Source organism: Nicotiana sylvestris, chromosome 3, assembly GCF_000393655.2.
Source record: "Nicotiana sylvestris chromosome 3, ASM39365v2, whole genome shotgun sequence".
NCBI classification, from domain to species: Eukaryota; Viridiplantae; Streptophyta; class Magnoliopsida; order Solanales; family Solanaceae; genus Nicotiana; species Nicotiana sylvestris.
In genome coordinates, this window is record NC_091059.1 from 98,044,701 (window position 1) to 98,060,892 (window position 16,192).

A 16,192-nucleotide genomic window follows, 5' to 3' on the forward strand; every position below is an offset into this window, starting at 1 on the left:
CAAGCTTCTACTTCTATGCATACCATACTAGAGTCACTAACAGCTCCTACCATTATCAGTCCCACATCTGTGAAGAAAGATCTGGATGCACAAAATTGTCTAGTCGATAAAACACAAAAAAGCCCTAAAGCTGATCCAACGAGACGATACTGCAATTGAGCACAAGTAGCGGTAATGGCGACGAGAAAAGTAGAAAAATCATTACTGAAATAGGGGAATACCAAGCCCTAATCCCAATCCAATTGGCCAGCTCGATTCCGGGATAGTCGATCTCAAAATAGTCACAAATGGAAGACAAGCAGCGTGTGTATAAGGAGGAGGAAGATTCACAGCCCGCTCGGAAATTGAACTTCGAGAGAGTGAACCAGCCAAGACCAACAATGGCAGAAGCTGTCAAAAATAATAGGATGCATAACCAAGGTATAAAACTCAAACTTAACCCACCTGTTCTCAAAGATGGAGTTAAAATAGTGCAATTAAATCACCATGAGATAGAATGTAAGAAGTAAAAGTGGAATTGTGCGCTTGTTGGATATGTTATAGGAGGTTATCCAGCGTTCAATGGGATGCTTCAATTTGTTTATTGGGTTTGGCATTTCATCACAACTCCCAGGGTCTTTTTGCAGGATGATGGGAACTTCATATTTCGCTTTGAATCTGAAGAGGACAAAAATGCAATTCAACAAAATGGATCCTATACCTTTCGAAATAGGCCAATGATTCTAAAGCAGTGGGAAGCTGATTTTCAGCTGCTAAAGGAGCTTCTGAGCGTACTGCCAATATGGGTGTGCTTCCCAGGCCTACCACTTCTTTACTGGTATGAGGAAAATCTAGGAAGGATAGAAAGTTCTTTGGGTAAACCTATTTGTACTGACAGTCTAACAATCAAAGGAGACAGAGTTTCCTATGCTATAATGTTCATAGAAATGGATATTGCCCAACCTCTCCCAAACTTTATCAACACTAAAAGAGCGGATGGTAGTATCTGGGAACAAAAAATTGACTATGAATGGAGGCCCATACTTTGTGAGGATTGCTCACAACTTGGACACAAGGCTGTAAGTTGCCCTGCTAAAACGACAATGCAACAAAAGGATGGAAAGCACCTCAAAAGAAAGGCCTTATCAAGGGGAAACAAAACAGACAGGAATGGCAAGTTAAAGCAGCAGCACCTACAGAGGTCGTTACTCTACCTGTCGTCCAGCCTACAGAGGCAACTACACCACCAATGATTCCACAATAGAAGGAGACCCATACGGCACCCTCACATGCACAACAAAGAGGGAAGCAAGTGGTAGTGTACCAAAATGTTTGCGCTATTCCAATACAATGTGAAGACTCAGATAAGGAGTATGATTTCAATCCTTATACCAATCTAAGTCTTAAAATTTGTGAGCATGAAAGTAGAAGAGTACAAGTAATGCCGAAAGTTAATAAAAGGAGTTTGCAAAGTGATGTTCCTATTGCAAAATCCCCAATATGATCTTCAGCTCTTGGAATATCAGAGGGCTAAACAAGCCCTTCAAGCAAAAGGAACTAAAAAATGTTTTACTTGAAAATAAAATGGAAATGATAGGTTATCTAGAAACAAAAGTTAAAGCAAATAATATTAAGAAAGTTATCAACAGACTTGGTAATGAATGGCAGTTCTCTACAGATTATTCTCAAGCCCCAAATGGCAGAATATGGGTAGGATGGAAATAGAGGGAGTTAATAGTCACTATCCTGGAGTCCACAACACAACTAGGATGGATGATCTGTGGGTTGTTCTTGGTGATTTCAATATTGTACTGTATGCCGATAACAGAATTAATGGGATACCTGTGCACCTCACTGAAACGGTTGATTTTCCGAGTTGTGTTATAGATTTTGGGCTGGGTCAAATAACTAGCAGAGGATGGCAATATTCTAGGAGCAATAAAAGAGATGCACCTGATAGGATTTATAGTCATATAGACTGAGCCTTTGGAAATGACAAATGGTTTCAATATTATGGGAGCCTGGAAGCTATTTACCACATTTCTGGATGCTCTAATCATACCCCTATTACAATAAAAACTGGGGTCTCTAGACGTAAGTTGAAAAAGCCATTTAGATTACTAAATGTTCTACTTAGCAAAGATGCATTCAAAGAGGTTGTGAAGAAGTGTTGGGTGCAACGAATCACTGGTTGTAGCCTGTATGTTATATGGAGGAAGCTTAAATCATTAGAGCCTATAGCCAACAACATGAATAAAGAGTTGTCTACTATAAGAGAAGTTCAGGGGATTGTAACAAAGAACTATCTAGGAGGAGCTATCTCAAGATCTATTCAACAGTCAACCGATCAATGAGGAAAGCGAGGTAGCCATGCAATTGGAAAAATGGGAGCTGATACAAGAGAAGATTCTAAGGCAGAAATCTAGAGCTACATGGATTTCTTATGGAGACTCAAACACTAAATATTTCCATGCCTACCTCAAAGCAAGACAAGCGAGAAGTAGGATATCATCAATATACAATGAACAAGGCATACAGTTGTCTGAACGAACAATGGTGCAACAGGAATTTATATCTTTCCTTAAGAACTTACTTGGGGAGAAAGACCAGGTCATGCCTTGTATTGATCTCGATATTATTAGAGATGGACCTTGTCTGTCACTGGCACAACAGCAGGAATTGTTACAACCAATTACTAGGGAAGAAGTCCTACAAGTACTTAAAGAACTTTCAAATGACAAAGCTCCAAGTATAGATGGCTACCCTGCAGAATTCTTCAAAGAATATTAGGAGATTGTAGGTGAGGATATTATAAATGCAATACTACAGTTCTTTGAAAGTGGCAAACTGCTAAAAGAAGTAAATTGTACCACCATCACCCTAGTTCCCAAGGTTGCTAATCCTACTTATCTAAAGGATTACATGCCTATTGCATGTTTCTCCACCATATATAGACTGATAGAAAAGGTGCTGACTGGTAGACTGAAAAAGGTAGTTGATTATTTGGTGGGACCAACCCAATCTGCATTATTGAGAGGTGGAATATACTTGATAATGTTATTGTAGCTCATGAATTAGTGAAGGAATATTCACAGAAAAGTGTGTCCCCCAAATGTATGGTTAAAGTAGATATAAAGAAAGCATATGACTCAGTGAATTGGGGTTCTTTGAAGATTGTGTTACTGGAGTATGATATTCCATTGAGAGTGGTGGAACTTATTATGACATGTGTCTCTACAGTTAGTTACTCCTTGTAATAAATGGTGGCCTGACTCCAATATTCCAAGCTAAGAAGGGCTTAAGACAAGGAGACCCTATATATCCATACTTATTTGTTTTGGCTATGGAGTACCTAAATAGGTCTCTTAAATAACTCAGGCATAATCCAGATTTCAATTACCATCTCAGGTATGCACGCAAAGATTTAATACACATATGTTTTGTTGATGACTTGCTAATGTGCTGTAGAGCAGACAGAGTCTCCATACAATTGATGTTTTTAGCTTTCCAGCACTTATCTACTGTTTTTGGGCTAAGAGCAAATCTGGAGAAAAGTTCCTTCATGTTGCTGGTGTATCCCCTGAATTCAAAACTCAGATCATACAAGACATGCACTTTTCCATAGAGGAGATCCCATTCAAGTATCTGGGAGCTCCATTATCATCTAGAAAACTTTTAGTGGCTCAATGTATTCCACTGGTTGAAAAGATCATTGCTAGAATAAAGTAATGTACTATAAAGTTTTTATCCTACAGTGGAAGAGTCCAGCTAATAAAAAGTGTTCTTTTTGAAATGCAAACTTATTGGGCACACGTATTCCTGCTTCCAAAAAAGATTCTCACAATGGTAACAACTGTGTGTAGGAATTTTCTTTGGACAGGAAGCAATGAATTTTCTAGAAAAGCTCGTAGTCTGGAGTACTCTATGTATGCCTAAAACTGCAGGAGGATTGAGTATCTTAGATTTCTTTACATGGAACAAAGCTGCAATATGCAAGCTCCTTTGGGAAATCGATAAAAAGAAGGACAAACTCTGGGTACAATGGATTCATGCAATCTACATAAAGGGGAAAGACCTGAAAAGTTTGGCCACGCCAGCACAAGCATTTTGGGTAGTCAGGAAAATATTTGGAGCTTAGATTGGCTAACAAATGCTGGAAATAATATGGTGGCTATTGAGGAGTTTGAAGACAAGGGGAAGTTTAGCATAAAAAGGCCTGCCAGTTCTTTATCCCACAGTTCCAGAAGGTATCTTGGTGAGGTTTGGTGCTGAGCAAACACATCCTACCTAGGCACCATTTTATCCTTTGGCTAGTTGTCCATAAGAGGTTATCAACAGTTAGCGATTGATGAAATGGGGTATAAGAATTTCGCAAGAATGTGTCTTGTGTAATTCTAATAAAGAGGAATCACTAGCTCATCTCTTCTTTGCTTGCCCCTACTCTAGCTCAATATGGAGCATACTACTGCATAGGATAGGAGAACAGAGACAAGTCAAAAGCTAGAAGGAGGAAGTTTCCTGGACAAAAAAGAAAACCAGCAGCAAGAGACCAAGAGCAGGCATCATTAGGTTCCTGTTTGCAGCAATGGCTTATCATATATGGTCAGAAAGAAATGGAAGAAAGTTCAGATAAAAAAAAGGGTGATAAGAAGCTGATTCAAGAAATCATACATCAATTGTACATATATGGTCAAAAAATTTGTAGATGGAAGAGTCAATTAGATTGTTTGAATAGTTACCCTACATAGATTCGATTTGTTATAGTGTTATATAATTTTAGTTATCTAAAGTTAGTTAAATAGTTGTCATAGTCCTGATTCACTTGAGAATTGACTCATGAGTCAAACTGAGTCATATAAACTAAGTCATATGTACATATTGATACTTGGTTAAATAAAAATTTTCCTTTTAACCAAAAAAAATAAAATAATATTACACTACATCAGTAGCTCAAATCAACGAAAACATAGTGCAAATCAGTAGCTGCAATATCTGACATTTGCTTAAAGAAATTTCATATAACTAGACTAGTGTATTTCGCATACATAAACATATTGTATTTAGGTACACAGTGCGCAACATTGAGTGGATGAAATTCGACAGAAAGATGTTGTTTCAAAAACATTGATTGGTTAAATTTCAGGAGGAAAATTCAAAACAAGATTGGCATCAGATATTGGAGTTTTTCGGGCCATCTTTTATGGATACGCCGAGTAAACAAAAACAAAGAAGAATTAACTTAAAGTAGCTAGCCATCAAATCACTTAAATTAAAAATAGCTAACAGATATATAGTTTATGTATAATATATGTGTATAATAGCATATAATCTACGTATATCAGCTAAGAAAAATAGATAGTAAATATAGCTGATTATTTATGTAAACCCAAGGTAAATAGTAAATATGCTTTTTGAGGTAAAGTATACAAATAGCCTTTAAAGTGGATAATCTTGAATTTTTGTCCCTGCTTAGATAGAACTTCAGGTTTAATAAGGGTTACCCCATGCTTCCCACTATAGTGGAAATAGATTCACAGGTATTATGTAACTTATTTAAAGATGAACAACCCCGCTACTCACATCTTATTAATGATTCCAGTTTACTTCTTGATAATGTTGGATTGGAAGCAATAACCCATATATATCGGGAAGGCAACTTTGTGGCTGACACTCTAGCAAAGTATAGACGCTCCAAACAACCAACAACAATAGAGGGAGATAACACAATATTCTGGGAAACACCTCTGGATTTTGTTTTTACATGTTTTAAATAAAGAGAAATCGAGAAAAATCGCTATGTGGTCTACTCCTATGTTATGTAATAACTAAAGTTTCTATGCTTTTATTATAAAGTTTCTCGTTTCATTAGCAAAAAAAGTGTTACTCGTCGCTTTTTCCATGGGCAATACTTTAAACATTTGACCTTGGATTTTTGCCAAGCGTAAGTAAAAAGTTAAAGATCACCTCTAGAAGTGTCATATTTTTGCAATTTTTTGGCTTGTCAATTACCTTTAAATGGATCTATTCGTCAATCACCTCTCTACCTTTACTAGATAGGGATAAAGTCTGTGTACACACTATCTTCTTCAAACCCTATTTATTGAAAATACATTGGGTTTATTGTTATTATTGCTGGATCTATTCTTCAATCTTCCAAGCTAAATTGATGGATTTCAATCTTCAGCTAGAAATCGAGCCTTCACTTTGGGCCGGAAAGTTTCATCCCAACTGCATCAAGTCCAACTATGACGACTCGGCCAGTCATCTCATGAGTTACCGCTCCGTTTTTCCCATTTCTGCTTCTTTATGTTTTGTTATCCGTTTTATGTGGTATCGGGTTGGTCGGATCGAATCCGGAGATAATTTTGGCAAGGTTTGAGACACTTAGTCTCTTTTAAGGAATGTTAAGTTGGAAAAGTCAATTGGATGTTGACTTATGTGTTAGAGGGCTCAGATGTGAGTTCCGATGATTCGGCTAGCTTTGAGATGTGATTTTTGACTTAGGAGCGTGATCAGAATGAGTTTTGGAGGTTCGGAGTAGATTTAGGCTTGAATTGGCGAAATGGATATTTTGGCAGTTTCTGGTTGGTAGGCGAGATTGTGATATAGGAGTCGGAATGGAATTCCGAGAGTTGCAGTAGTTCCGTTGTGTCTTTTGGGATTTGTGTGCGAAATTTCAGGTCATTCGGACGTGGTTTGGTTGGGTTTTTGATCAAAAGCAAAATTCGGAAGATTTTTGAAAGTTTGACTTGAATCCGATGTGTTTTGGGTGATTTGATGTTGTTTGAGGTATTTTGATAATTGAAACAAGTTTGAATAAGGTATTAGGATATGTTTGTGCTTTTGGTTGAGGTCCCAGGGGCTTCAGGGTGATTTCGGATGGTTAACGGGAAGTTTGGATTGTTGTTGCAGTTTCTGAATTGTTGCTTCTGGTATTTTTGTACCTGCGAATTGGGGACCGCAGGTGCGGCGCCGCACGTGCGGAAGAGGAACCGCAGAAGCGGATTTTGGAAGAATGTCAGGAACCACAGAAGCGGTCAGGATGGCCGCATCTGCGGAGTCGCAGATTAGGAAGGCTTATCGCAGATGCGATTTTTGGGCTGGTTAGTGATTCCCGCAGAAGCGGAGGATTTAACCGCAAATGCAGTACCGCAGATGTGGTTAAAGTACAGCAGATGCGAAAAGGTCTGGCCAGAACATATAAGTTATTTCATTTCGCGAAATTGAGCTATTTCACCTTTTTGACTTTGGCTTTGGAGCTTTTTGGGCAATTTGAAAGAGGGATTTCAAGGGTACTTCATTGAGGTAAGAGATTTGAACTTAAAACTCATTCCTATGCTATTATTCCATGGATTAGAGCTAGAAATTAAGGAAATCAAGGATGAAATTTCGGGAAACTAGGGCTTGGGAACTTAGGCCTTTAATTGAGGATTTGAAGGACCATTTAGGGCCGAATTTGAGAACTTTTGATATGTATGAACTCATGAGGAGATAAGGAACCTATTGATATAAAAATTATTGAATTCCGAGACGTACGCCCGGGGGTCGGGTTTTGGTAATTTCGGGATTTGTGTCATATATTGATTGTTTTCGCTTGGGCTTCGTTCCCTTAGCATATTTTAACGTCCTCGTTCTGATTTTGGATAGATTCGACGCGAGTGGAGGCCGATTCGAGGGGCAAAGGCGCCGCGAGCTAGAGATTTGACCGGTTCGAGGTGAGTAATGATTGTAAATGATGTTCTGAGGGTTTGAAACCCCGGATTTCACATCGTAGTGCTATATTGAGGTGAGGCACACGCTTGATGACGAGCTTGGGGTCGTGCACTATTGGGGATTGTGACTTGGTCCTTCCCGATTGATGATTTTACCGCGTGTTTGACTGAAATCTATTTTTCATCATCATTATTTGGGCTGAATGTCATATTTGGGCCTTGTGCCAACTATTTGAACCCTTCGGGGATTTTTACTGGTATTTCTTCACTGTTTTAACTTTATACTTGAACTCACTCATGTTATATTTCACTCTTTTTCGTACTTAGCCATGTTTACTCTGTTTTAACACTTACATGATCTTTTAAATGATATTTGGGCTGAGAAACATGTGTTACTACTGCCCGAGTGGCTTGTAAGTATTTTTGACTGAGTAAGGCCTAAGGCCTATATTGTGAGGAAATATTTGATACTGATTATGAGGCCGAGGGCCTGAGATATGTACACCACGAGGTGGCTTGATTGATATGAAGCTGAGGGCCTAGTGATGATGCCACGAGGTGACTTGTTATTGCGCTTGGGTCGTAAGGGGCCCCTCCAGGAGTCTATACACCCCCAGTGAGCGCGGATACCCATTGTGATGTGAGATTGAGCCCGAGGGCCTAGTATTGTTCTATGTGATTACCCGAGGGGCTGGTATTGTTTTGAGATATTTCCCGAGGGGCGGATTTGTTGATATTGTGCCTGAGGGGCGAACCTTTATGTGTTTATTTTCATATTTGACTGCCAATTACCTGCTTAATTATTGAAAAAGGCTTTTCATGAAACTATATTTGAGTTAAAGGATTTTACCTACCTTTCACTGATTTACTGATTCTAAATGGTTTTACTGCTTCTTTATAGAATGCTTTGTGTCTTACGTGATTTCTTGCTTTTAGTCTTTATTTACATTTGTTACTCACCGAGTTGGAGTACTCACTTTACTCCCTGAACCATGTGTGCAGATTCAGGCGTAACTGGTTCCGCTCCTGAGTTCTGATCCCTCAGCTTCAGACGAACATTCGGAGTTCACGAGGTAGTTGTTGACATCCGCAGCCTCGTGTCTCTACTCTTTTATCACTTCTATCTCTTTTCAGACAGTTGTACTAGTTTATTGACTTAACTGATTTTTATTATAACTTATAGATGCTCATGACTAGTGACACCCTGGTATCGGGCTGTGTTGGGTTGTTCTTCCGCGTATTTATGACATTATCTGCTACTTTGGATTATTTTATCATGTTTCGACTATTTCTTAATGCTTAACTGTTAATAATTGGAAAAAGGGAAAGTGTCGACTGACCTTGTCTTCATGAGAGGCGCCATCACGACCGGGTCCGGGTTTGGATCATGACACCAACTCCAACAAACTAACATGTCATCAAAGAGTACGCAGCTAAAGAAAATGTTTCTCGAAGGAGATGCAAATGTTTTTCTGCCGATTTAGTGGGCGTTTGGACAAAAGAATCGTGAAATTCCAAAAAAAATAGAAAATAATTTCAAGTTGAAAATAATATTTGAAAATTAGAGTTATATTTGACCATTAATACAATTTTGAGTTGTCAGTGTTTTGAAGTGAAAATTTTGAAAAATAGCTTTTTGGAGTTTTTCAAATTCTTAAAAATTTCGAAATTCAACTTCTAGTGAAAATTTGAAAATCTCATGCCCAAACACTAATCAATATCTATATTATTATAAAAGTGGGAACCCCAAAAGTTAAAAGTTAAATTATCAAAATGCCTTTCTAAATAACCTAAATATTTTAATTCTAAATAAGTGCTATTATTTAATATTAATTTTTAAATGATATTAATATTTAAATTTGATTTTCATTCCAGAAAAGTTGTGATCCTCCAATTTTGCAACTAACCGTTTAGTTCAAAAATTAATTATTGGTGACTTGTAATGAAAAGTCACGTTCATATATAGAAGTTCTTGTGAGCCAATAAATTATGAAAAAAAAAACTACGTCTTAATCTGCATTAAGAAAATCTCAATGTCACGTTTTTAATAAGCTCAAAGTCAATTTATTATTGTAATTTTAATATACCTCTTAAGAACTGAGAGATGTATCATCTCACCTTTTCTCGCATAATACTTTACGATGGGTAATTAAGTCAAAGCTTCATACAGAACAGGATCATATGTACAAGAAGGTGTCCAGGTAAATATGCTCTCACTTTTATGAATCACTTTTTCTGAATGTCAAAGAATTATATCGTTTGGAATGTAGGAAGAAATATATGACACCATAAATAGCACAGGCAAAAACTTAATATGCTTACGAAAATACAAAATCTTATCTTATATCTTCTATCGGCATTCATGGTGTTTGGTTTCAAAACCAACTAAATTGGCATCATATTTTTCTTTTTTCCTTTTATCATCGTCTGTATTACAATTAATTTTTCTTGCTCTTTTTTCCTATTCTATTCTATTTCTATTATAGTGCTATTAAGTTAATTTTGGTTCCAACAAAGATTACTTATATTCCAAAACTATATTTTGTGGTGTTTGGTTTCAAAACCTACAAAATTATTATCGTATTTGATTTTTTTTTTCCTTTTGTTGTCCTTTGTATTTCAATTGATCTCTTGCTCTTTTTCTCATTCTATTCCATTTATATGGTGAAAACTACCGATTCTTATGCATTTACTTAGTTAATTTAATCATTCAATTATACCTTTTCATAGTTATCATTTCCAAATGTATAAATCTCAAGAACTCAATCACGAGCATGAAATTACTATGAAATAACTAATTTTATTATTTATTTTTATATATTGGAGCCATTGGTTAAGGACACGTTACTTGTGGTAGATATAGAATGTTTTCAAGTTAATATGTGAGTAGGGAAAAGCTTTCTCAGTCCATAATTTTTGTATTGCACCAAGTTAATATTTGTCTGACTATTATTCATATCCCCTTTCTTTTCAATATTTTATATTTAGTACCTGTCAAAAGATTTTATAAAGAGAATTTCCCTAATAGATGGTTTGTTCATTAAGGGATAACTAGTGCTAGAGACCGATCCAGAATTTTAAACTTATGGGTACCTATACCAATCTCAAATTAATCTACACGATAGCTAGATCAATGAATTGGGTTCCAAACTAAATATTCTTATACTTTTAATGAATATTTTAGTACAAATACATGGTCTATGCAAAAGTTATTGTGTTCATGGGAACCTGTACCATTTGCTCTAGATCTGCCCCTGATTACTGCTCCCTTCATTTAAAAAATATTGGCACTATTTTCTTATTAGTCCCTTTTAATACGATTAGCGCATTCCTATATTTCTTTAATGAGAATCTTGTGTAATCAGACAAATAATATGACTAATTTAAGACCACAAGTTTCAAAAGTTTTATAGCCACACAAATATTAGGGCGTATTTAAGATCACAAGTTTTAAAAGTGTTCATTTATTTATTAAACTGTATGCCAAGTCAAACTAAGCCTAACAAATTAAATAGACGGAGTATGTAGATATAATAGTATTCACCTATTTTCTATGAAGTTAATTTCATATTTTGGCCATCGCTTAAAGAAATGTTCTAACTCTATTATATTGGTCCATGCACCTTTCAAAATATGACTGACTACTTCCAACATTTTGATAAGTTAAATATTCTTGGTGTTTATGATCCTATTTACAAAAAAAAAATGATTTTTCATCTTAGTAGATTCGGACAATATCCAATCTTTTTGAGCTGGACAAATAATTCATCATATGATGAATCATTGATTATTCACAAAAATTATATTTTATTACTTATGTATATTTATTTATTCAAACGTTTGTTTTTATAATATTGCTATTATTACAAAAATCATATAATATGACTTGGCATACACATGCAACGCACAAGGGAGACTAGTTTTAAAAAAAGTGATAAAATAAAGTTTCAACTGGCGATAATCGATACGTATCCTCATCGATCCGTCCTTCTTCTTAACAAACAATATCAGCGCACCCCAAGGCGAGACACTAGGTCTAATTAAGCCCTTGTCAAGCAAGTCTTGCAACTGTTCTTTCAATTCTTTTAACTCTGGTGGGGCCATATGACACGGCGGAATAGAAATGGGCTGAGTGCCCGGAGGCAAATCAATGCAAAAGACAATATCCCTGTCAGGTGGCATACCTGGTAGGTTTGCAGGAAATACCTCTGGAAACTCACGAATAACAGGCACAGGATCCATAGAAGGAACCTTAGCACTAGAATCACGAACATACGCCAAATAGGCCAAACATCCCTTCTCAACCATACGCCGAGACTTCATATATGAGATAATCCTACGGGTGGAATAACCAGGAGTCCCCCTCCACTCTAAACAAGGTAAACCCGGCAAGGCTAAGGTCACAGTCTTGGCATGACAGTCCAATATACCGTGGTAAGGTGATAACCAGTCCATCCCCAATATGACATCAAAATCAACCATATCTAAAAGTAACAGATCTACTCGGGTCTCAAAACTCCCAATCACAACTATACATGAACGATGGACACGATCCACCACAATAAAATCACCCACCCGTATAGACACATATACATGAGCACTCAAAGAATCACTAGGCATGACCAAATACGGGGCAAAATAAGATGACTCATAGGAGTATGTAGATCTTGGATCAAATAGAACCGAAGCATCTCTACTACAGACCAGAACAGTACCTCTGATAACTACATCGAAGGACTCAGCCTCGAGCCTGGCTGGAAGAGTACAACATCGGGGCTGGAGCCCACAACTCTGAGCTACGTCCCTGGGACAGCATCCTGCTGGCTGGCCTCCACCTCTAGCGGCTTGACCTCCACCTCTAATACCTCTACCTCCATCTCTAGCACCTCTACCCCTGCCCCTAGCTGGTTGAGCGGGTGGTGGAACACCCGGTGCTTGAACCATGGCACGAGAACCCTACTACTGCGACTGAACACCCACTAATCTCGGACAAGCCCTCCAGATATGACCATACTCACCGCACTCAAAGTATCCACCTAAATGCTGCGGCTGAGGAAACTGAGACTGACCCTGACGGGCCGGCTGACCATGAGAATAGCTCTGATAGGAGCTGATGGTGCACAGTAGGACTGCTGATCAGAATACTGCACATGAGAACCTCGGCCACCTAGAGCACCATGAGAAGTATGAAGTGCTGAATGAAATGGCCTGGGAGTACGGCCCTTACCAAAAGAATAACTGCCCCAAGATGAGGCACTGCTAAACCTACCTGAATGACGGGGCCTCATGTCAGACCCCTGACCACTCCCCTGCGATAGAACCATCTCAACTCTCCTGGTCACATTGGCCGCATCTTTAAAAGAAATCTCGCTCCTAGTCTCCTTAGCCATCTGTAATCGAATCGGCTGAGCGAGTCCCTCAATGAACCTCTTCACCCTCTCTCTCTCGATGGGAAGTATAATAATAGCATGACAGGCCAAAGCAATGAATCTGGTCTTGTACTGAGTGACGATCATAGAACCTTGCTGGAGACGCTCAAACTGCCTCCGATAGTCCTCCCTCTGAATGATCGGAAGAAACTTCTCCAGAAATAGCTGAGAGAACTGATCCTAAGCCAAGGTAAAAGACCCAGCTGGCCTAGCCAAACAATAATCCCTCCACCAAGTCTTGGCGGAACCTGACAGACGAAAAGCAGCAAAGTCAACCCCATTGTTCTCCACTAAGGGTGGCAAGTGGGCCGGTTAGGCCCGGGCCCGGCCCAATCCTGCGAGCCCATATGGGTAGTGGGCCTAAACGGGCCTACCTATTTAAGCCCGGGACCAGGGGTTTTGAGGCCCATGTGGGCCGGTTCAAAGAAACTGCCCGTTAGGACCGGGACTGTTTAGACCCGAGACCGGCTCCTATGTGGGAAGTTCAACCGGTCCTAACTGGTCCCAAACCTAAACGGGCCCAACGACTATAATTTAAAAAAAAATCTCTTTTAAAAATCTGACCGTTGGCTATTTATAAAATAGCCATTTAACCCCCCCCCCCACCCCAAACGTTGTTTTAACGCCAAACATTTTATAATCACTTTTTCCCTATTTTCAACTATAAATACTCCCTCATTCTTTCATTTCTCTTTACCAAATCATCAATCTCTCTCAATCTCTCTCTAATTTTCTCCTAAAATTTGTCACTTTGTTGTTGCAACTTGTGTGAAAAATTGTGAAGTTGGTGAATTGAAGTATTCAAGTCTTCAACGATAATTAATTTCAACAAGTTGTTCGTCAATTCGGTAAACTCATTGCAACTCTTTCGTTTTAATATTATATTTTTGTTTGTTTTATTTAATTACTTTGTATAATTATAATTAAATGGCATATTCCTTAAAAAAATATTTAGTAAAAATAAGAAAAAATCCAAGAGTGGTGATTCTGGTGAATTTAGTGGCCAATCTATTCCTCCTCTAATTCTCCGGCCACCCCTACCCAAACCCCATACCCGCCCTCCACCTGCTCCTATTCTTGATAGTGATAATACTTTATTACAATTTACGGATAGTCAATATTTGCATAATATTGGTGGTGGTGAACGCTTAAATGATGAATATATGAACATTTTTTTATGGTACTCCAACTATAGATGAAGAAGATGAGCAGGAAATAGATTTTGATAAAACGCAACTGGATGATCATACACCCCTAGTCCTATTACTCAAGTTAACCCAACTAATCCAAATGATGCCCTTGATGACCCCCCTATTACTACCCCTACTTTTTCTAGACAACTTTCTAAACGGGCCAAAACATCTCTTCTTTGGCAATTTTTTATTCAAATAAGAGAAAAAAATAAAGCTAAGTGTAAAACTTGTGGCAAAGAGTTAGCCTTTAACTATGTTGATCGGGGGGTACGGGGGAGTTTGTGCAGATGCATAATGATACACTCTCAAGATAATGCTAAATTTTTTCAAATGAAAGCTGCGGCCAGGGGGGAGGGGGGCGAGTCCAACTAGTCAGCCTGACCCTAGTACCGGGTCATATCACACTGTTACTGGTGGTATTTTATATTATAACCCAAAAAAGATAGGGAAGAATTGGCAAAAATCGTTACTATTATGTGCTTACCCAATAGTTTTCTATCGAACCCCCACTTTGTGCATTATATTAGAAGAGTTTTTAATCCTACTTATAAAGGATGGCCTCGCACAACCGTAAAGAGCGATATTTATAAATATAAACATGAATATGAACAATATTTGCGCTATTTATTTACTCATATTAATTTTCATGTTGCTATTACTACTGATATTGGTAGAAGTGGTAATGACTGTGATTATCTTACTGTTACAAGTCATTGGATTGATGAGGAGTGGATAATGCAAAAGCACATTATTGCTTATAGAATAATTAATTCACGTCACACGGGGCAATTTATTTCTAGCACGATTATGAATATTTGTAGAGATTTTTGCATTAGTGATAAAATAATGTTAATTTCAATGGATAATGCTACTAGTAACACTAATGTTGTAGCCTTGCTTACAATTACACTAAATCCTGCATTTAGTAACATTTTTCATGTTAGATGTATTTGTCATATTTACCATTTAATTGTGGGTGATGGTATGCAAATTTTAAATGTTGAAATTGAAAAGGTTAAAATGGATCTTAATTGGCTTTTTTTATTCAAACCGTAGAAGTAGACTTAGAGAACATTTTAAAAGATGCGATGAATTTGGCCTAAGAGAATGAAAGGTTCCTAAACCTTGTCCAACTAGATGGAATTACATGTATGATAGTTTAGTTGTTGCGTATGAATATAAAAATCTGATAAATTCAACGTTTAATGCTCATGTAAGTGATGATGATGAGCACCTTATAAATGCGGACTGGGCTAATGTTAAAATGCTTGTAGATTTTCTAGAAACATTTCATGTTGCTACAAATAAATTTTCTGGGCAATATTATCCTACTATTTCGAACTGTTTAGTTTATCTTGCAAATCTTGCAAATTTGTTCGTTCATTTTTCAGAGGTTGGGGAAATTTAAGAAGTAGCTATTGATTCTTTGAGAAAGAAATTTAAAAAATATTTTTCCCTATTCCCCCTATTTATGGTATTGCTACCTTGTTAAATCCTACTATGAAATTAGGTTCGATCTATTTATAACTCGGTGATTATAGAGCGTTTATGAGGGAGAGCTTGGAAAAATCAGTACTTTCCAGAGATTGGATCCGTTCGGAACGAAGAAATTTTGGACTTGCTGAATCACAACCAGAGGTAGACAAAGCTTACGAAGAAATGCTAGATGAACTTGCAGAGGAAGCAACTTCACCCGGAAGCGGTGATGAACAAGCTTCTTTTCCACCACCACCAACGGAAGCTCCTCTGAACCTTGATGGATTTATGAAATTTGTAAGAGATACCATGTAAAATTAAAATGTAACTTGTATTTTGACACATCTTGATTAGTTTCATTTTCTTCTCAATGGTGGTATTAGAACCTTGGTTGTGCTCATTC

The 16,192-nt window shown here is 37.6% G+C and overlaps 1 protein-coding gene across 1 annotated transcript; it reads left to right on the top strand.

Moving 5' to 3' along the window:
* Nucleotides 1-287: 287 nt before the first annotated feature.
* Nucleotides 288-1,232, top strand: LOC138887729 (uncharacterized). The gene is made up of 2 exons (XM_070169509.1): nucleotides 288-420; nucleotides 544-1,232. The coding sequence occupies exons 1-2, from the start codon at nucleotides 288-290 to the stop codon at nucleotides 1,230-1,232; spliced, it is 822 nt and encodes a 273-aa protein (XP_070025610.1).
* The last annotated feature ends 14,960 nt before the right edge of the window (nucleotides 1,233-16,192 follow it).

What these genes read in the sequence shown, in the direction of transcription:
- LOC138887729 (XM_070169509.1), top strand. Translation starts at nt 288, where the DNA reads ATGGAAGACAAGCAGCGTGTGTATAAGGAGGAGGAAGATTCACAGCCC. An exon ending in TAATAGGATGCATAACCAAG is followed by an intron (nt 421 to 543) that starts GTATAAAACTCA and finishes GATATGTTATAG; the next exon opens with GAGGTTATCCAGCGTTCAAT.